Source organism: Hypanus sabinus, chromosome 5, assembly GCF_030144855.1.
Source record: "Hypanus sabinus isolate sHypSab1 chromosome 5, sHypSab1.hap1, whole genome shotgun sequence".
NCBI classification, from domain to species: Eukaryota; Metazoa; Chordata; class Chondrichthyes; order Myliobatiformes; family Dasyatidae; genus Hypanus; species Hypanus sabinus.
Genome location: NC_082710.1, coordinates 73,970,062 through 73,986,410, shown reverse-complemented (window position 1 = coordinate 73,986,410; position 16,349 = coordinate 73,970,062). Strand labels below are relative to the sequence as shown.

The following is a 16,349-nucleotide window of genomic DNA, read 5'->3' as shown; positions in this document are numbered from 1 at the left end:
AGGCCAGTTGACAGATGATATCGGTGGTCGGAGGGTGTCTGGAGTATATATATATTCTGGCATATTCTACATTGTTGCAGTTGGGTGGGGGAGGTGGGCCTTGGGACTGTGATTGTGATCTGTTGTGTGCTTACAGTGTCTTTGCACCTTGACCCCGTAGTAACGCTGTATCATTTGGCTGTATTCATTTATAGTTAAATGACAATTAAACTTGAAATGAATTGAACTCATTTTTTCACATAACTGGGGCAGGCACCTTCTAGTGTACCGAAAAACCTGGATGTGCTTGAAGGACACAAGAGAAGGCTATTTGCTACTTTTTCCCAATCTGCTCAAAACAGACTCAAGCAGAAGTAACTGGTTGAATCCAACTACTGACCATTAGCTGGAGTTGTGAAAAGTCAGGTAAGAAATATGAGTTTAGGTAGAAACTTCCCAGAATGATCACTGTCAATCCAAATTATAATACAACTAGCAAGTTTGTGCCTATCTCCATATTTTGGCAAATACTTACGGGCTCCTTTGGTGTCCTGTAACATACATTGATACAGTTTATGCATTCTTGTGAATTACAATTTCCACCTTCATCAGAAGCATCTGGACAATCAGATTTTCCATTGCAGACCAAATTCATATTGATACACTCTGATGTAGCACATTGGAATTCAAAACTTTTGCACTGTCTTGATTGGCCTTTTGACAGGGAGCAAGAAGAAAGAAAATTGGAGGTTAAGCTCAATTGCTAATTAGTAAAAGTAAACTGCTCTGGATTAGCAAACCTACGTGGGTCATGACTCACATGTCATCTCATCGCTGCCATCCTTGCAGTCTCTCAGCCCATCACAATGCCAGAAGTCAGGAATACATTGAGAGTTGTGGCATTGCCACTGAAATTCCTTGCATGGCTTCTCTGAAAGTTTGCAGTTCTGTAAAGTGGAATGGCTTCAGCAATTTTATATTTTAGGTTTTTATTTTATTTATATTATTTAGAGATATTTTTCCTTATTTATTTTATTTAAAGATACAGAGAAATGCCCTTTCAGCCTCGTTGCAGGATAATATACAATGACCAATTAACCTACTAATTGTTATGGCTTTGGATCATGGGAAGAAACCAGAGCAGCTGGAAGAAGACCACACATTCACAGGGAGGATGTAGAAACTCCTTACAAAGGGGGCTGAATTTGAACTCTGAACTCCAACACACTGAGTTGTAAGCATCACATTAAATACTACATCACCATGGACCCATTGGGAGTATTAGGAGTATACTTATAGTATTAACAAATGTTAATTTGTTAAAAAAAGTTAATATTCAAAGGCTATTTCCAATAGATACCCTGCATCAGGACTGAGGGAGGGAACGAGGAAAGATTGCCCTTTATAACAATACATGGCATGGTGGGTAAAGGCTAATAGGTCATAGGTGGAACCAGATGGCTATAGTCTGATGAAGAACATTAGAACGTAAGAAATAGGAGTGGGAGTTGGCCATCTGGCCCGTCAAGACTGCTCCGCCATTCAATAAGATCATGGACTCATCTCCACCTACCTATTTTTTCCCCATAACACTTAATTCCCCTACTATGCAAAAATCTATCCAACCTTGTCTTAAATATATTTACTGAGGTAGCCTCCACTGCTTCATTGCGCAGAGAATTCCACAGATTCACCACTCTCTGGGAAAAGCAGTTCCTCCTCATCTCTATCCTAAGTCTACTTCCATGAATCTTGAGGTTATATCCCTTAGTTCTAATCTCACTTATCAGTGGAAACAACTTTCCTGCCTCTATCTTATCAATCCCTTTCATAATTTTATATGTTTCTATAAGATCTCCTCTCATTCTGAATTCCAGCCAGTACAGTCAACCTCTCCTTACAGAAGCCAGGTTTTATAGTGAGGGCAGGGAGACAGAGACCAATAAAATGGTGGATAAGTAAACGTTGGGTGGGTGGGGTGCACTAATGGAGTAGGTTATGCAGAACTAGAAAATTCAGCATTTTCACAACTGGGTTGCAAGTGATCAAAGTGGAATGAGCCATTTTTACAATTTGCATTTGGTCTCTATAGAAGGCAGAGGGCAGGCGGATGAGAGTTGGAAATTCTGTAGATTCAACATGACATACAACCAGATGCTTATAATTGCACCCATGCTGTCTGCAAGCACCAAGTCCATACTTTATTTGACCACTGAACAGGGAAACCATGTTGTGCGCACAGAATGCAGTAGACCATGTTGGAATAGGTGCATCTGCCTCACGTGGAACGGAAGTTTGAATTCATGGATATTTCTGTTTCAAGGTTTGGGTTAACGGGAAGCAAACAGTGGAACCGTTGGAAAAATGCCAGGGGAGTCATCAAAGTAGATGCATGGTAAATGGTTGAAATCTGTGAGCGGGCTTCATAAAATAATAAAGGGGAAGCCAGACTTCTGGAATCAGGGAACAATCGCTTCAGCAGAAAGCCTCATCCTGACAGCGTACGTACTCCTGTGCGGGTCACAGGGATCCTCATCCTGACAGCGTACGTACTCCTGTGCGGGTCACAGGGATCCTCATCCTGACAGCATGCTCCTCTCCCGCACCCCTCACTTACTTCCTTCCATGGCCTTTGGTCTCTCTCACTCTTTCACCAATGAACTTCCCAGCTCTTTGCCTCATCCCTCCCCCTCCAGGTTTCGCCTATCACCTGGTGTTTCTCTCTCCCTTCCCCCACCTTTCAAATCTACTCCTCAGCTTTTTTTCTCCAGTCCTTCCGAAGGGTTTCAACCTGAAACATCGACCATACTTTTTTCCATAGATGCTGCCTGCCCTGCTGAGTTCCTCCAGCATTTGTGCGTGTTGCTTGGATTTCGAGCAATTGCAGATTCTCTCGTTTGTGATTAGATTCAGTGTCTGTTTTGCAGATCACTTATGCTCTGTCTACAATTACCACAGGGCTCTTGGTTGCATGTCATTTTAACTCCTTCCCACTCCCAATGATCTCTCTGTTTTCTCCATTGCTACAGAGAAGCCAAACGCATCTCCTTTTCCTTTGGTAGATTACAGTTCAGAATTACAAATCTAACCTTTAGGTAATTCATTTATCTTACCCTCTGCTTGATGGACAATTGACTGTATTTCATATTTTTGTTTATCTCTCCCAGCTGCTTCATCCTCCTGCCCATCATCTACCAGCTTCTATCCCATCACCCCTTATTTACTGTTATATGTTGCTAATCTTTGTTCTTTCCTCCCAGTTTTTTTTGTAATTCAAATTTTTATTATTATCTATTCTTATTTTACAAAGTAGCACAGCATATCATAGAGCAGACACAGTACAGCATATTTACACAGCCATCCCATGACAGGAAAACATAAAACTAAGGAACAGAAAAAAACTTCAGATTTAAGTTTAAATTAACATACAACCAAGATCGATCCCACGCATCTTGCACTTTTCCCTCACTGTTAATTCTTCCCAAAGTTCTGATGCAGGGTCTGATCCAAAATATTAACTACATGCCTTTGCTCATAAATGTTGCTTGAACAAAGTGTTCATTCACAGTTTTAGTTTATATTGTTCAGCAAATTTGATTATCTATATTTGCACAATGTAATTGAAGCCATTACTGAAATGCTTTTGTATAGCAAATAATTTTGTGATTGAAGATTAATTAGAGTATGCAATGTTTATACTAAATTAGCTTATGGTAATAAAGAGTAGAAAGTGTATCAGCTTCTTTGGAGCACAGATTCGGGTCTTCGAACCTACATAGAAGATTATTAATTTGTGCTTTAGAGTTGGAGTGTTGGCTGATGAAAGCCATCCACCAAATGATGTTGGGTAGTCCTAGCTAAGTAATGTGCTAAACTTATTTATGAAGCAGTGAATGCTAGTCGGTCTATTTCTTGGAAGATCACTGGATCTAACCCTGAACTAGCTTGGTAATCAAAACCTCTGTCAGCTGCTGAAGTTTCTTGGCTGCCTCCATTTTGGAAAACTTATGGAAACACCAAATTCTGATTGTTTCTCTTCCCTCAAAATGACTGGGATATTTTGCATGAGTTACTGTAGCAATTAATTTTACCAAATGTACCTGTTCATCCATTCCATCACCACAGTCTACATAGTCATCACACCACCACTCATTTACTATGCATTCCTTGCTGACAGGACACATAATTTCTCCAGGTTGGCATGGAACCTTCTTGGATTTGATACAGTTGTGCTCATCTGATTTATCCCTGCAGTCGTATTTCAAATCACAGTGGAAAGCCAGAGAAATACATTGCCCATCATCACAGATGAAGTCATCACTACCACACTCTGCATGGAAAGGAAACAATAACAAGTCATAAGCATCAATGGCCAAAAGAAAGCATTTGCAAAGGAAGTCCATGTCTAGCAGCTTATCCAGAGTCAAATGAACCACAGTATTCTGCAGTAACATTGTTAACCGATATGTGTTAGTGTAAGGTAAACAAAGGTACATGATTTACAAATTAGCCAGGAGAAAAAAAGATGCAATCAAAATCTGAAGGCATGGACAGTTTCAGAGGTGGTGAACATTTTTGGGAGTTTGTGTCTAAACTGGTGATAATCTAGAAAATTTTCTCACATTCAATAAATGTTAACTTGCAGGTTGAGTCACTGGTGAGGAAGTCAATTGCAATGTTAATGTTCATTATGAGAGGACTAGAATATAAAGGCAAGGATGTAATATTGAGGCTTTATAAGGCATTGGTCAAACAGCACATGGACTATTGCTAGCAGTTGCAGGCCCCATATCTAAAAAAAACGTGCTAGCATTGGAGAGGGTCTCGAGAAGGTTCACAAGAATTATCCCAGCAATGAAGGGGTTAATGTATTCAGAGCATTTGTTGGTGTATCTGACATTCTGAACAAGCTGGAGGGAGTAAACACAATTATCAATAAATTTAGACAACAGTTGTTATATATATATATATATATACACACACACATATAAAATAAAACAAAACTACACAGTATTTACATTATTATCACTGAATATCCAGTATTCAATCACAAACGACAGAAAAAAAATTAGCAGAGCGAAGCCAATGCCAACTGGGCCAGCTGCTTACAATGCATATGTACACCATTTCTGTGATGATTTCAAAACTGCTTTTGGGTTGTAAGGAAATTAATTCTCTACTTAATTTGGCATTAAAGATAATCATTAGATATCTTGTTATTATAGGTGGGGTTTAATCAAGGGGCAGCACTGTCATCTTAGGCAAGTGCGCCATAGATTCACCACCCCTTTTGAAATTCTATTTTTTTTGGTTAACAGTCAAATATTCATATTTGTCAACCAATTACTTGCGCTTGATCCCCATCCTTAGATGGGGATATTCTCATGGATATTCGAGAACAGGGTCAAAGATACAAGTGAACAAGTAGTTGCATAATACCATTTGCACAATTGTAGTAGAACTGTATATAGTATCATTTCCACCGCCTCATGTTGGGTCAGCGTTGTTACTGGCTTGACAGGAAGGTCACTTGCCAATTATTCCATGTCTAATTGGAATAGTATTTATAGCCAGCCTTCCGGTTAAAGTGGGAACAAAAACAAACTTTCCTGGAATTAGACCAGTCAAGCTTGTGCAATAATATTAGAAAAAAGCAGTCTCTGTAAAGATGAAAAAGCAGTTTCAGCCAGGATTTACAAAGCAGACGAGTCAAGAAATTGAACCGGGAAGAGCTAAGTGGGCCAAGCAAAAGGATTCTGGCCCAGAAAGAGATTGAAAAGCAGTGTAGGCTGATAATTGAATCTAGAAGAGAATTTATAGTAGAGCAGAGAGGCCATGAATTAACACCACACTAGCTGACTAGATTAGGGGAAATCAAGGGATATATCTGATATGATATGAGTTTGATAATAACCAGGAAGAATATTTCTCCCTATAGGGTTCAAAGGAGCAATTTATGTATGGAGACAGCAGTTGCACTAATTTGGTTAGATATCTGAAATAACCAAGTGCCTTTTGGACGACAGGGCAGTGCATTAAATATAGTTGACATGGCTTTTCCTTCATTCTCACTTCAATCACAGTCCAGTAAGATTAGAGTACATGGAATCCAAGGCAAATTACATTCAAATTTGTCTTTGTAAAGGAGACAGAGGATAATGGGTGGAGGATTGCTTTTGTTTTGCAAATCTGGTAAACCACAGGGATCAGTGTTGGAACCCATATTGTTTGTTATATACTGATGCACCACCAATAACTCTGAGACGTGGGTTAAGGTAGGCTTTTATTGGCTGGAAGAAAGCACAAGCAGTAAGTGACCATCACACAACATCCTGGAGACTGAGGAAGGGGCTGTGGCTCCAATCGTCTGTGGGAGGAGCCACAGGAGCAGTCAGCAGTGGGGGGAGGGGGCGGGGGGGGGGGGGGTAGCGTGTCCAGACAGGTATATGTAGTTCACCACATATACCAAGTTTGCAGCAGACGGGATACTATTGTGGATAGCAAGAACCATCGTATTGAGATACAGAAAATACTAAACAGCTGAAGAGCTGAAGTAATGGCAGACTGAGATTAATCTCATGAAACACTTTGCTTTGCACATGTTGGGACTAGCTAGGATATGAATATGGGAAATTAAAACCTGAGAGAATTGTGAGGTACAGAGGAATCCCAAAATCCAGCTATTGACCCTCAAAGATGGCAACACAGGTGGATAGAGTGATAAAGGCAACATATGGGAAGCTTATCTTCATTGACCATTGCAGGGATGTTATGCTACATCTTTGTAAGATTGGTTAGGCCACATCCAGAGTGCTACATAAGGAGAAGATTGTGATAGATTCACCAGGATGTTGCCTGGAATGAGTTTCTTTGCCATCGAGCAGCAGGCTAAGAGGAACTGCAATTTAACAGGAGGTAGGTAAAATTGAGGGAGATTGTACATGGCAATAATTCCCCCAACAAGCTACTACCCATTCCCCCCATAGTGTTTTCCAAAACAAGATGGCTCAAAGAGAGTATTTAGTGGGACTCTCCAGAGGCACTGAAATGAGATGCCGTCCATACCAAACTGTTTATCTGCCGATGAACACCAGGACCATACCCCTCCTATTCATGTACCTATCCAAACTTCACTTAAGTGTTGCAGTTGAACCCACATTCATCACTTCACTTCACTTTGCAGTTCATTTCACACTCTCACCACTCACTGATTGAAGTTCTTCCTCATGATTTCACCTTTCACCCTTAACCAATGACCTCTAGTTCTAGTCTCACACACCTCAGTAGAAAAATTCTGATTGCATTTTCCTTATCTATAACTCTGTCCAAAAGTTTTAGAGCAAATGCAATGGAGGACCTGAGAATGGAATAGAGTATTTATAGGAGACAGGGCAGAACAAAGCAGTCAGTGTAACGGTGGGAGCTGGCAGGCTTGTAATGGATGTTAGTAGCTAGTCCTCAAGATATGACAGATCCAGAAAAAGATGATAAGAGTTAGATTGAACATGCAAAAGTAGAGTGGAAATTGGCAGGAAAGTAATGAATTTTCAGATTCTGCAGCACCAATGCAGTGATCAATGTATTCGAAAAAGTGTCAGGGAACTGGCCAGGATAAGACTAAACCAAAGACTGTGCCAGACACTCAAAAAGACAGGCATAGCCAGCCCCATGTGAATGCCTATAGCTGGGAGAAGCAAGAGGAGTTGAAGGAAAATGTGAAATGCCCATGCAGGTGAATGGAATGGAACGGGATGGGTTTCTAGTCCAGGAAGATGCTTCTCAGATCACTAACTGACCATTTAAAATAATTTACGGGCTGGTTCCAGAGACACCCTGGTTTTCCACTTCCCCGTCTCCAAATTCCTTGCAGCCCAACAAGCTTCTCATTTTTATCCCAGTCCCACAAAGGGTCTTTGAGTTTAAACATTAACAGTTTCTCCTGTAGATGTGACCTGACCTGCTAATTATTTCTCCTGTAGATGTGACCAGCCCTGCAGAGTAATTCCAACATTGTTTAGTTTTATGACAGTGGGTTCTTACTGGCTGGTATAGATATAGTGGGCTGAAAGGCTTTCTGTGTGCTGTACTGTGGGAATTTATTCCATTATTTCCAGGTTCTAGTCATCTCTAACTGCAAGTTTGCTCAGGAAAAGATCTGCATGTTCATCTCTATCTCAGCGAGCACTTTTGCTCCTTCTGCCACAAGCAGGATTCGCAGTAGTGAACCTCCTTAACTTCCATTCCTATTCCCATTCTGACACATTGGCCAATAGCCTCCTCTACAGGAGGAGCAACACCTCATATTCCAGATGGTGTGAACATTGATTTCTCTAACTTCTGATAATTTCCCCTCCCCTTTTATCTTCTTCCACTCTGGCTCTCCATTACCTCTCCTCTTCTCTCCTCCCTATGGTGCCCCTCCTCATTCCCTTTATCCCATGGTCCACTCTCCTCTCCTCCTTCTTTAGCCCTTCACCTTTTCCACCTCTCACCTCATAGCTTTTCACTTCACCTTCGTCCCCTCACTTGACTTCACCTATCATTTTCTAACTTGTACTCTTTCCTCTCCCCAACCCCCACCCACCATTCTTTTTCTGGCTTCTTCCCCCTTCCTTTCCAGTCCTGATGAAGGGTCTTGGCCTGAAATATTGATTCTTTGTTAGTTTCTGCAGATACTGTCTGATCCATCAACTGTCAGCACCATCAACACAGGTTCCAACGACCATGGACTGGCCCCGGCCGTCGATCTCGGCTGTCCCAGCATCCCAGGGCATTTTCACAACCCGGACTCCAGCACCATCAACGCGGGTTCCAATGACCATGGACTGGCCCCGGCCGTCGATCTCGGCTGTCCCAGCAACCCAGGGCATATTGACAACCCGGACTCCAGCATCATCAACACGGGTTCCAACAACCATGGACAGCTTCAAAGCGATTGTACAACCACCGACTGCGACTCCAGCCTTGAACTCCAGGCCGGGTCTTCACATGCTGCGATTGTGACTCCCGTCTCCCCTTCCCCCACCACCACTCTGCAATCCCCTCTCCCTCAGATCCCATCGTCAGCTCCTGGGCCCTCAGAGGCTCCATCTTCCTCTCACCCCAACCCTTCCCTCTCCACTGACACTACCAGCCTCCCTCCCCCCTCTGATCCCATCTCTCATCCGTGCGAGGTCTTTACCATTCCCTCCGACCTTCAACTCTCTGAGGCAGAGCGCTCTGTCCTCAGTAAGGGCTCGGCTTTGTCCCCCTTCGCCCACACCTCAGCGAGTTCCACGTACGCCATGACGCTGTACTCTTCTTCCACCGGCTCCGTCTCCGAGCTTATTTCTTTGGCAAGAACTCTCCTACCCCCACCGATGACCCCTTCTCCCATCTTCAACCTTCCTTCTCTTCATGGACACCCCGCTCTGGTCTTCTGCCTGCTCTGGATCTCTTTATTGCTAATTGCCGACGGGACATCAACCTTCTCGACTTCACTGCATCCTGTTCCAATTCCAACCTAACTCCTTCCGAACGCTCTGCTCTCCGCTCCCTCCACACCAATCCCAACCTCACTATCCCAACCTGCTGATAAGGGGGGAAGCTGTTGTTGTCTGGCGTACTGACCTCTACCTGGCTGAGGCACAGCGACAACTCTCTGATACCTTCACTTATTTACCCCTTGATCATGACCCCACTAAGGAGCACCAGGCCACTGTCTCCTATACTATCACCAACCTTATCAGCTCTGGGGATCTCTCATCCACTGCCACCAACCTCATAGTTCCCACACCCTGCACTTCCCATTTCTACCTCCTACCCAAGATCCAGAAACCTACCCGTCCAGGTAGACCCATTGTCTCAGCTTGCTCCTGCCCCACCGAACTCATTTCTGCATACCTTGACACTGTCTTATCCCCCCTTGTTCAATCCCTTCACACCTATATTCTTGACACTTCTCACGCTTTGAATTTTTTCAATGATTTTAAGTTCCCTGGCCCCCACCGCCTTATTTTCACCATGGATGTCCAGTCCCTATATACCTCCATCCCCTACCAGGAAGGTCTCAAAGCTCTCCGCTTCTTTCTGGATTCCAGACCTAACCAATTCCCCCCGCCACCACTCTCCACTGTCTAGCGGAATTAGTTCTTACTCTCAATAATTTTTCCTTTGGCTCCTCCCACTTCCTCCAAACCAAAGGCGTAGCCATGGGCACCCACATGGGTCCCAGTTATGCCTGCCTTTTTGTTGGCTTTGTGGAACAGTCCATGTTTCAAGTCTATACAGGTATCCGTCCCCCTCTTTTCCTTCGCTACATCGACGACTGCATTGGTGCGGCCTCCTGCACGCATGCTGAGCTCGTTGACTTCATTAACTTTGCCTCCAACTTTCACCCTGCCCTCAAATTTACCTGGTTTATTTCTGACACCTCCCTCCCCTTTCTTGATCTTGCTGTCTCCATCTCTGGAGACGGCATATGCACTGATATCTACTATAAGCCTACAGACTCTCACAGCTACCTGGACTATTCCTCTTCCCACCCTGTCTCTTGCAAAAATGCTGTCCCCTTCTCACAATTCCTCCATCTCCACCGCATCTGCTCTCAAGATGAGGCTTTTCATTCCAGGGTGAAGGAGATGTCTTCCTTTTTTAAACAAAGGGGCTTCCCTTCTTCCACCATCAACTCTGCTCTCAAACGCATCTCTCCCATTTCCCGCACATCTGTCCTCACCCCATCCGCCCGCCACCCCAATCGGGATACGATCCCCTTTGTCCTCACCTACCACCCCACCAGCCTCTGGATCAAACGTATAATTCTCCGTAACTTCCGCCACCTCCAACGGGATCCCACTACCCAGCACGTTTCCCCCCCCACTTTCTGCTTTCCACAGGGATCGCTCCCTATGCTACTCCCTTGTCCATTCATTCCCCCCATCCCTTCCCACCGATCTCCCTTCTGGCACTTATCCTTCCAAGCGGAACAAGTGCTACACCTGCCCTTACACTTCCTCCCTCACCACCATTCAGGGCCCCAGACAGTCCTTCCAGGTGAGGCGACACTTCACCTGTGAGTCGGCTGGTGTGGTATACTGCATCTGGTGCTCCTGGTGTGGCCTTTTATATATTGGGGAGACCCGACGCAAACTGGGAGACCATTTCGCTGAACACCTATGCTCTGTCTGCCAGAGAAAGCAGGATCTCCCAGTGGCCACACATTTTAATTCCACATCCCATTTCCATTCTTTCCATGACCTCCTCTATTGTCAAGATGAAGCAACACTCAGGTTGGAGGAACAACACCTTATATACTGGCTGGGTAGCCTCCAACCTGATGGCATGAACATTGACTTCTCTAACTTTGTTAATGCCCCTCCTCCCCTTCTTACCCCATCCCTGATATATTTAATTTTTTTTTGTTCTTCTCTCCTCTTTTTTTTCTTCTTTCTCTCTCTGCCCATCACTCTGCCTGTTCTCCATTTCCCTCTGGTGCTCTCCTCCCCTTTTCTTTCTCCCGAGGCCTCCCGTCCCATGATCCTTTCCCTTCTCTAGCTCCATATACCTTTTGCCAATAATCTTTGTCTCCCAGCTTCACCCCACCCCTCCCGTCTTCTCCTATCAGTTCGTATTTCCTCCTTCCTCCTCCTACTTTCAAATCTCTTACTTCCATTCAATTAGTCCTGACGAAGGGTCTCGGCCCGAAACATCGACAGCGCTTCTCCCTATAGATGCTGCCTGGCCTGCTGTGTTCCACCAGCATTGTGAGTGTGTTGCTTGAATTTCCAGCATCTGAAGATTTTCTTGTGTGTACTGTCTGATCTGCTGAGTTTCTCAGTATTTTGTATGTGTTGCCCTGGATTTACAACTTTTGCAGAATTTCTTAGGTTCAAGATCTGTATGCTCCCAGTGTCCTAATTAGAGACAATTAAGCAGACTGGCAGACTCTATTGCTGAACCATGGTCCAAAGTATTTGAATTTCAACTGCATTTGGTCCATTTTAGGTTGCTTTCTAAGGACTAAATTTGAATCTGTATGGAGCATGCTTCATTTTAAGAAACATCTATTCTATAAAGTTTTCATCGAAGTTCTCTTGGCATTAGTTTAGGTGTGACACGAGGGGGAACTTTTTTTACTCAGAATGGTAGCTGTGTGGAACGAGCTTCCAGTAGAAATGGTAGAGGCAGGTTTGATTTTGTCAATTAAAAAAAAATTGGATAGGTATATGGACAGGAAAGGAATGGAGGGTTATGGGCTGAGTGCAGGTAGGTGGGACTATGTGAGAGTAAGTGTTCGGCACGGACTAGAAGGGCCGAGATGGCCTTTTTTCATGCTGTAATTGTCATATGGTTATAATGAAAGCTATGCCAAGATAGAGTTCATCTTATTAATGCAGGTCCTTAAAGGATCAGCTTTAGGGATACTCGCACAATCTAGTAGGTGGTGGGATAATATAAAATATTTAACTGTTCAAAATTGTTCGCTCCTCTTACCACATCCTAGTTCATCAGTTTGATCATTACAGTCTTCACTGCCATCACATTTCCAATCAGAAGGAATACATCTTTGGTGATCATCACACCAGAAACCACATGGGTCAGATTCTTGAAAGCAATTCCTTTCATCAGATCCATCTTGACATTGAGCAATACCGTCACAACGTAGATGACCTTGAATACAACTAATTCCTTCTAGGCATTTAAATGCATCTAGAGATGGAGAAGGAAAAAGTCAGTGCCCAGATTCAAAACAGTTAGAAGAATTAAAGATAAGAGACAATTCATCAGAAGACAGATGTCACAATGTGTTGGAAGCAATCTAGGCCACTATGTATCTTCCTTGAATTTGAGTGGAATTGATTTGAATTGACTTTATTTCTTAAACCCTTCACATATATGAGAAGTAAAATTATTTACGTTACGTCTCCATCTAAATGTGCAATGTGCAATCATAGTAATTTATAATAAATAGAACAGTCAATGTAACATAGAATACATTCAAATCAGTGTGAGTTAATCAGTCTGATGCCTGGTGGAAGAAGCGGTCCCAGAGCCTGTTGGTGCTGGCTTTTGTGCTGTGGTACCGTTTCCCAGATGGTAACAGCTGGAACAGATTCAAGATCTTCTGAAGATTTTGCGGCCCCCTTGCAGGATATGTGGAGTTTCTTGCTAACACTTATTGGGTCAAACTCTAAACCTTGGTTCTATAGTCAAGAAGCCCTAGAGCAGATGTTGCCCTATTTTCCCCAGTCAATAGAGAATGCAATGCCAACCAAGGGAGCAGCTCACTTCCCAGATTAGAAGAATGAGTATTTGAATCACCAGGGCATAGAAGGCTACAGAACAACTGAAGGAAATTTGATCATATAGATGCAATGATTTCATTGTCATGTAGATAAACCTACAAGAGGAGAGGCTATACTTGATCTGGTATTGGGAAATGAACCTGGTCAGGTGTCAGATCTCTCAGTGGGAGAGCATTTTGGAGATAGTGATCATAATTCTATCTCCTTTACAATAGCATTGGAGAGAGATAGGAACAGACAAGTTAGAAAATAATTTAATTGGAGAAAGGGGGATTATGAGGCCATCAGGCAGGAAATAGGAAGCTGAAGTTGGAAACAGATGTCCTCAGGGAAAAGTACGGAAGAAATGTGGCAAATGTTCAGGGGATATTTGTGTGGAGTTCTGTATAGGTAAATTCCAATGAGACAGGGAAAGGATGGTAGGGTAGAGGAACTGTGGTGTACAAAGGCTGTAATAAATCTAGTCAATAAGAAAAGCTTACAAAAGGTTCAGAGAGCTGGGTGATGTTAGAGATCTAGAAGATTGTAAGGCTAAAAGGAAGGAGCTTAAGAAGGAAATTAGGAGAGCCAGAAGGGGCCATGAGAAGGGCTTGGCAGGTAGGGTTAAGGAAAACCCCAAGGCATTCTACAAGTATGTGCAGAGCAAGAGGATAAGATGTGAAAGAATAGGACCTATCAAGTGTGACAGTGGGAAAGTATGTATGGAACCGGAGGAAATAGCAGAGGTACTTAATGAATACTTTATTCACTATGAAGTGGATCTTGATGATTGTAGTGATGACTTGCAGCAGACTGAAAAGCTTGAGCATGCAGATATTAAGAAAGAGGATGTGTTGGAGCTTTTGGAAAGCATCAAGTTGGATAAGTTGCCAGGACCAAATGGGATGTACCCCAGGCTACTGTGGGAGGCAAGGGAGGAGATTGCTGAGCCTCTGGCAAAGATCTTTGCATCATCAATGGGGATGGGAGAGGTTCCAGAGGATTGGAGGGTTGTGGATGTTTTTCCCTTATTCAGGAAAGGGAGTAGAGATAGCCCAGGAAATTATAGACCAGTGAGTCTTACCTCAGTGGTTGGTAAGTTGATGGAGAAGATCCTGAGAGGCAGGATTTATGAACATTTGGAGAAGCATAATATGAATAGGAATAGTCAGCATGGTTTTGTCAAGTGCATGTCGTGTCTTACGAGCCTGATTGAATTTTTTGAGGATGTGACTAAACACATTGATGAAGGAAGAGCAGTAGATGTAGTGTATATGGATTTCAGCAAGGCATTTGATAAGGTATCCCATGCAAGTCTTATTGAGAAAGTAAGGAGGCATGGGATCCAAGGGGACATTGCTTTGTGGATCCAGAACTGGCTTGCCCACAGAAGACAAAGAATGGTTGCAGACAGGTCATATTCTGCATGGAGGTCAGTCACCAATGGGGTGCCTCAGGGATCTGTTCTGGGACCCTCACTCTTCGTGACTTTTATAAATGACCTGGATGAGGAAGTGGAAGGAGGGGTTTCTATGTTTGTTCATGACACAAAGATTGGGGGTGTTGTGGATAGTATGGAGGGCTGTCAGAGGTTACAGCAGGACATTGATAGGATGGAAAACTGGGCTGAGAAGTAGCAGATGGATTTCAACCCAGATAAGTGTGAAGTGGTTCAGATTGGTAGATCAAATATGATGGCAGAATATAGTATTAATGGTAAGACTCTTGGCATTGTGGAGGATCAGAGGGATCTTGGGGTCAGAGTCCATAGGATGCTCAAAGCAGCTATGCAGATCGACTCTGTGGTTAAGAAGGTGTGCGGTGTAATGGCCTTCATCAATCGTGTAATTAAATTTAGGAGCCGAGGGGTCATGTTGCAGCTATATAGGACCCTGGTCAGACCCTGCTTGGAGTATTGTGCTCAGTTCTGGTCACCTCACTACAGGAAGGATGTGGAAGCCATAGAAAGGGTGCAGAGGAGATTTACAAGGACGTTGCCTAGATTGGGGAGCATGTCTTATGAAAATAGGTTGAGTGAACTTGGCCTTTTCTTCTTAGAGTGATGGAGGATGAAAGGTGACTTGATACAGGTGTATAAGATGAGAGGCATTGATTGTGTGGATAGTCAGAGTCTTTTTCCTAGGGCTGAAGTGGTTGCCACAAGAGGACACAGGTTTAATATGCTGGGGAGTAGGTACAGAGGAGATGTCAGGGGTAAGTTTCTTTACTCAGAGTGGTGAGTATGTGGAATGGGCTGTGGAAACAGTGGTGGAGGTGGATACGATAGGGTCTTTTAAGAGGCTTTTAGATAGGTACATGGAGCTTAGTAAAATAGAGGGCTATAGGTAAGCCTAGTAATTTCTAAGGTAGGGACACATTTGGCAGAAATTTGTGGGCCAAAGAGCCTGTATTCTGCTGTAGGTTTTCTATGTTTCTATGTCAGAGCCTGGGGCCTCTACATTGCTCTGTAACAATGATGTTATGGAAAGACATTTGTTGCAAGTAAAGAATTGATTTAGTTGGTTTAATTGGGAAAACCCTCCAAGAGGGGAAAATAGCATTTGTATTAAATCAGTCATACTAATTGCCCTGTTGAATTATCGCATTTGAGGATTTCTGAAAAGATTGATGTAGGTAGATACCTGGTTCATCACACATTTCAGAACAGTCCATCTCATCAGACCCATCAGGACAGTCTTGGTCACCATCACAAAGGTATTCAAAACTGACACATTCGGATCCATCCTTACAAAGGAAGAATGTTCGATCACACTCTAGTGTTGACTTGGAATCCTGTTGAACCTCCCAAGTATCCAAAGTTGAGACTACAAACAAAGCAATGATCATCCTTTTCCAAGCTCAAATTCCAGTCATATAGTTAATGTACAACATCTTTTAGGAGACAGTCAGGAAATTTGTAATAATTAATGCATAATAGAAAATGAAGTATTCAAGATTAACAATATCTGCTATCAGTTGTTAGATTAAAAAAAGATCAACACTAGCTAACACTGTAGACTTTCCACAAGGGAGACACCAGTGAGCTGAATAGTTTCATTTTCACTCAGAGGCTTGACTTTCTTCTCCATGTCCAATGACAAATGAGAC

The 16,349-nt window shown here is 43.1% G+C and overlaps 1 protein-coding gene across 1 annotated transcript in view; it reads right to left on the bottom strand.

The window, feature by feature from the left end:
- The window catches only part of LOC132394762 (low-density lipoprotein receptor-related protein 8-like), a 37,662-nt gene extending 21,574 nt beyond the window's left edge, over nucleotides 1-16,088 (bottom strand). Inside the window, exons 1-6 of the mRNA XM_059971171.1 lie at nucleotides 15,884-16,088; nucleotides 12,451-12,666; nucleotides 8,681-8,827; nucleotides 4,080-4,309; nucleotides 800-926; nucleotides 515-693 (exon numbers count right to left, since the gene is read on the bottom strand). Of these exons, the coding sequence (XP_059827154.1) occupies nucleotides 515-693; nucleotides 800-926; nucleotides 4,080-4,309; nucleotides 8,681-8,827; nucleotides 12,451-12,666; nucleotides 15,884-16,088 (1,104 nt within the window). The remainder of the gene's footprint in view (nucleotides 1-514; nucleotides 694-799; nucleotides 927-4,079; nucleotides 4,310-8,680; nucleotides 8,828-12,450; nucleotides 12,667-15,883) is intronic.
- Nucleotides 16,089-16,349: the final 261 nt, after the last annotated feature.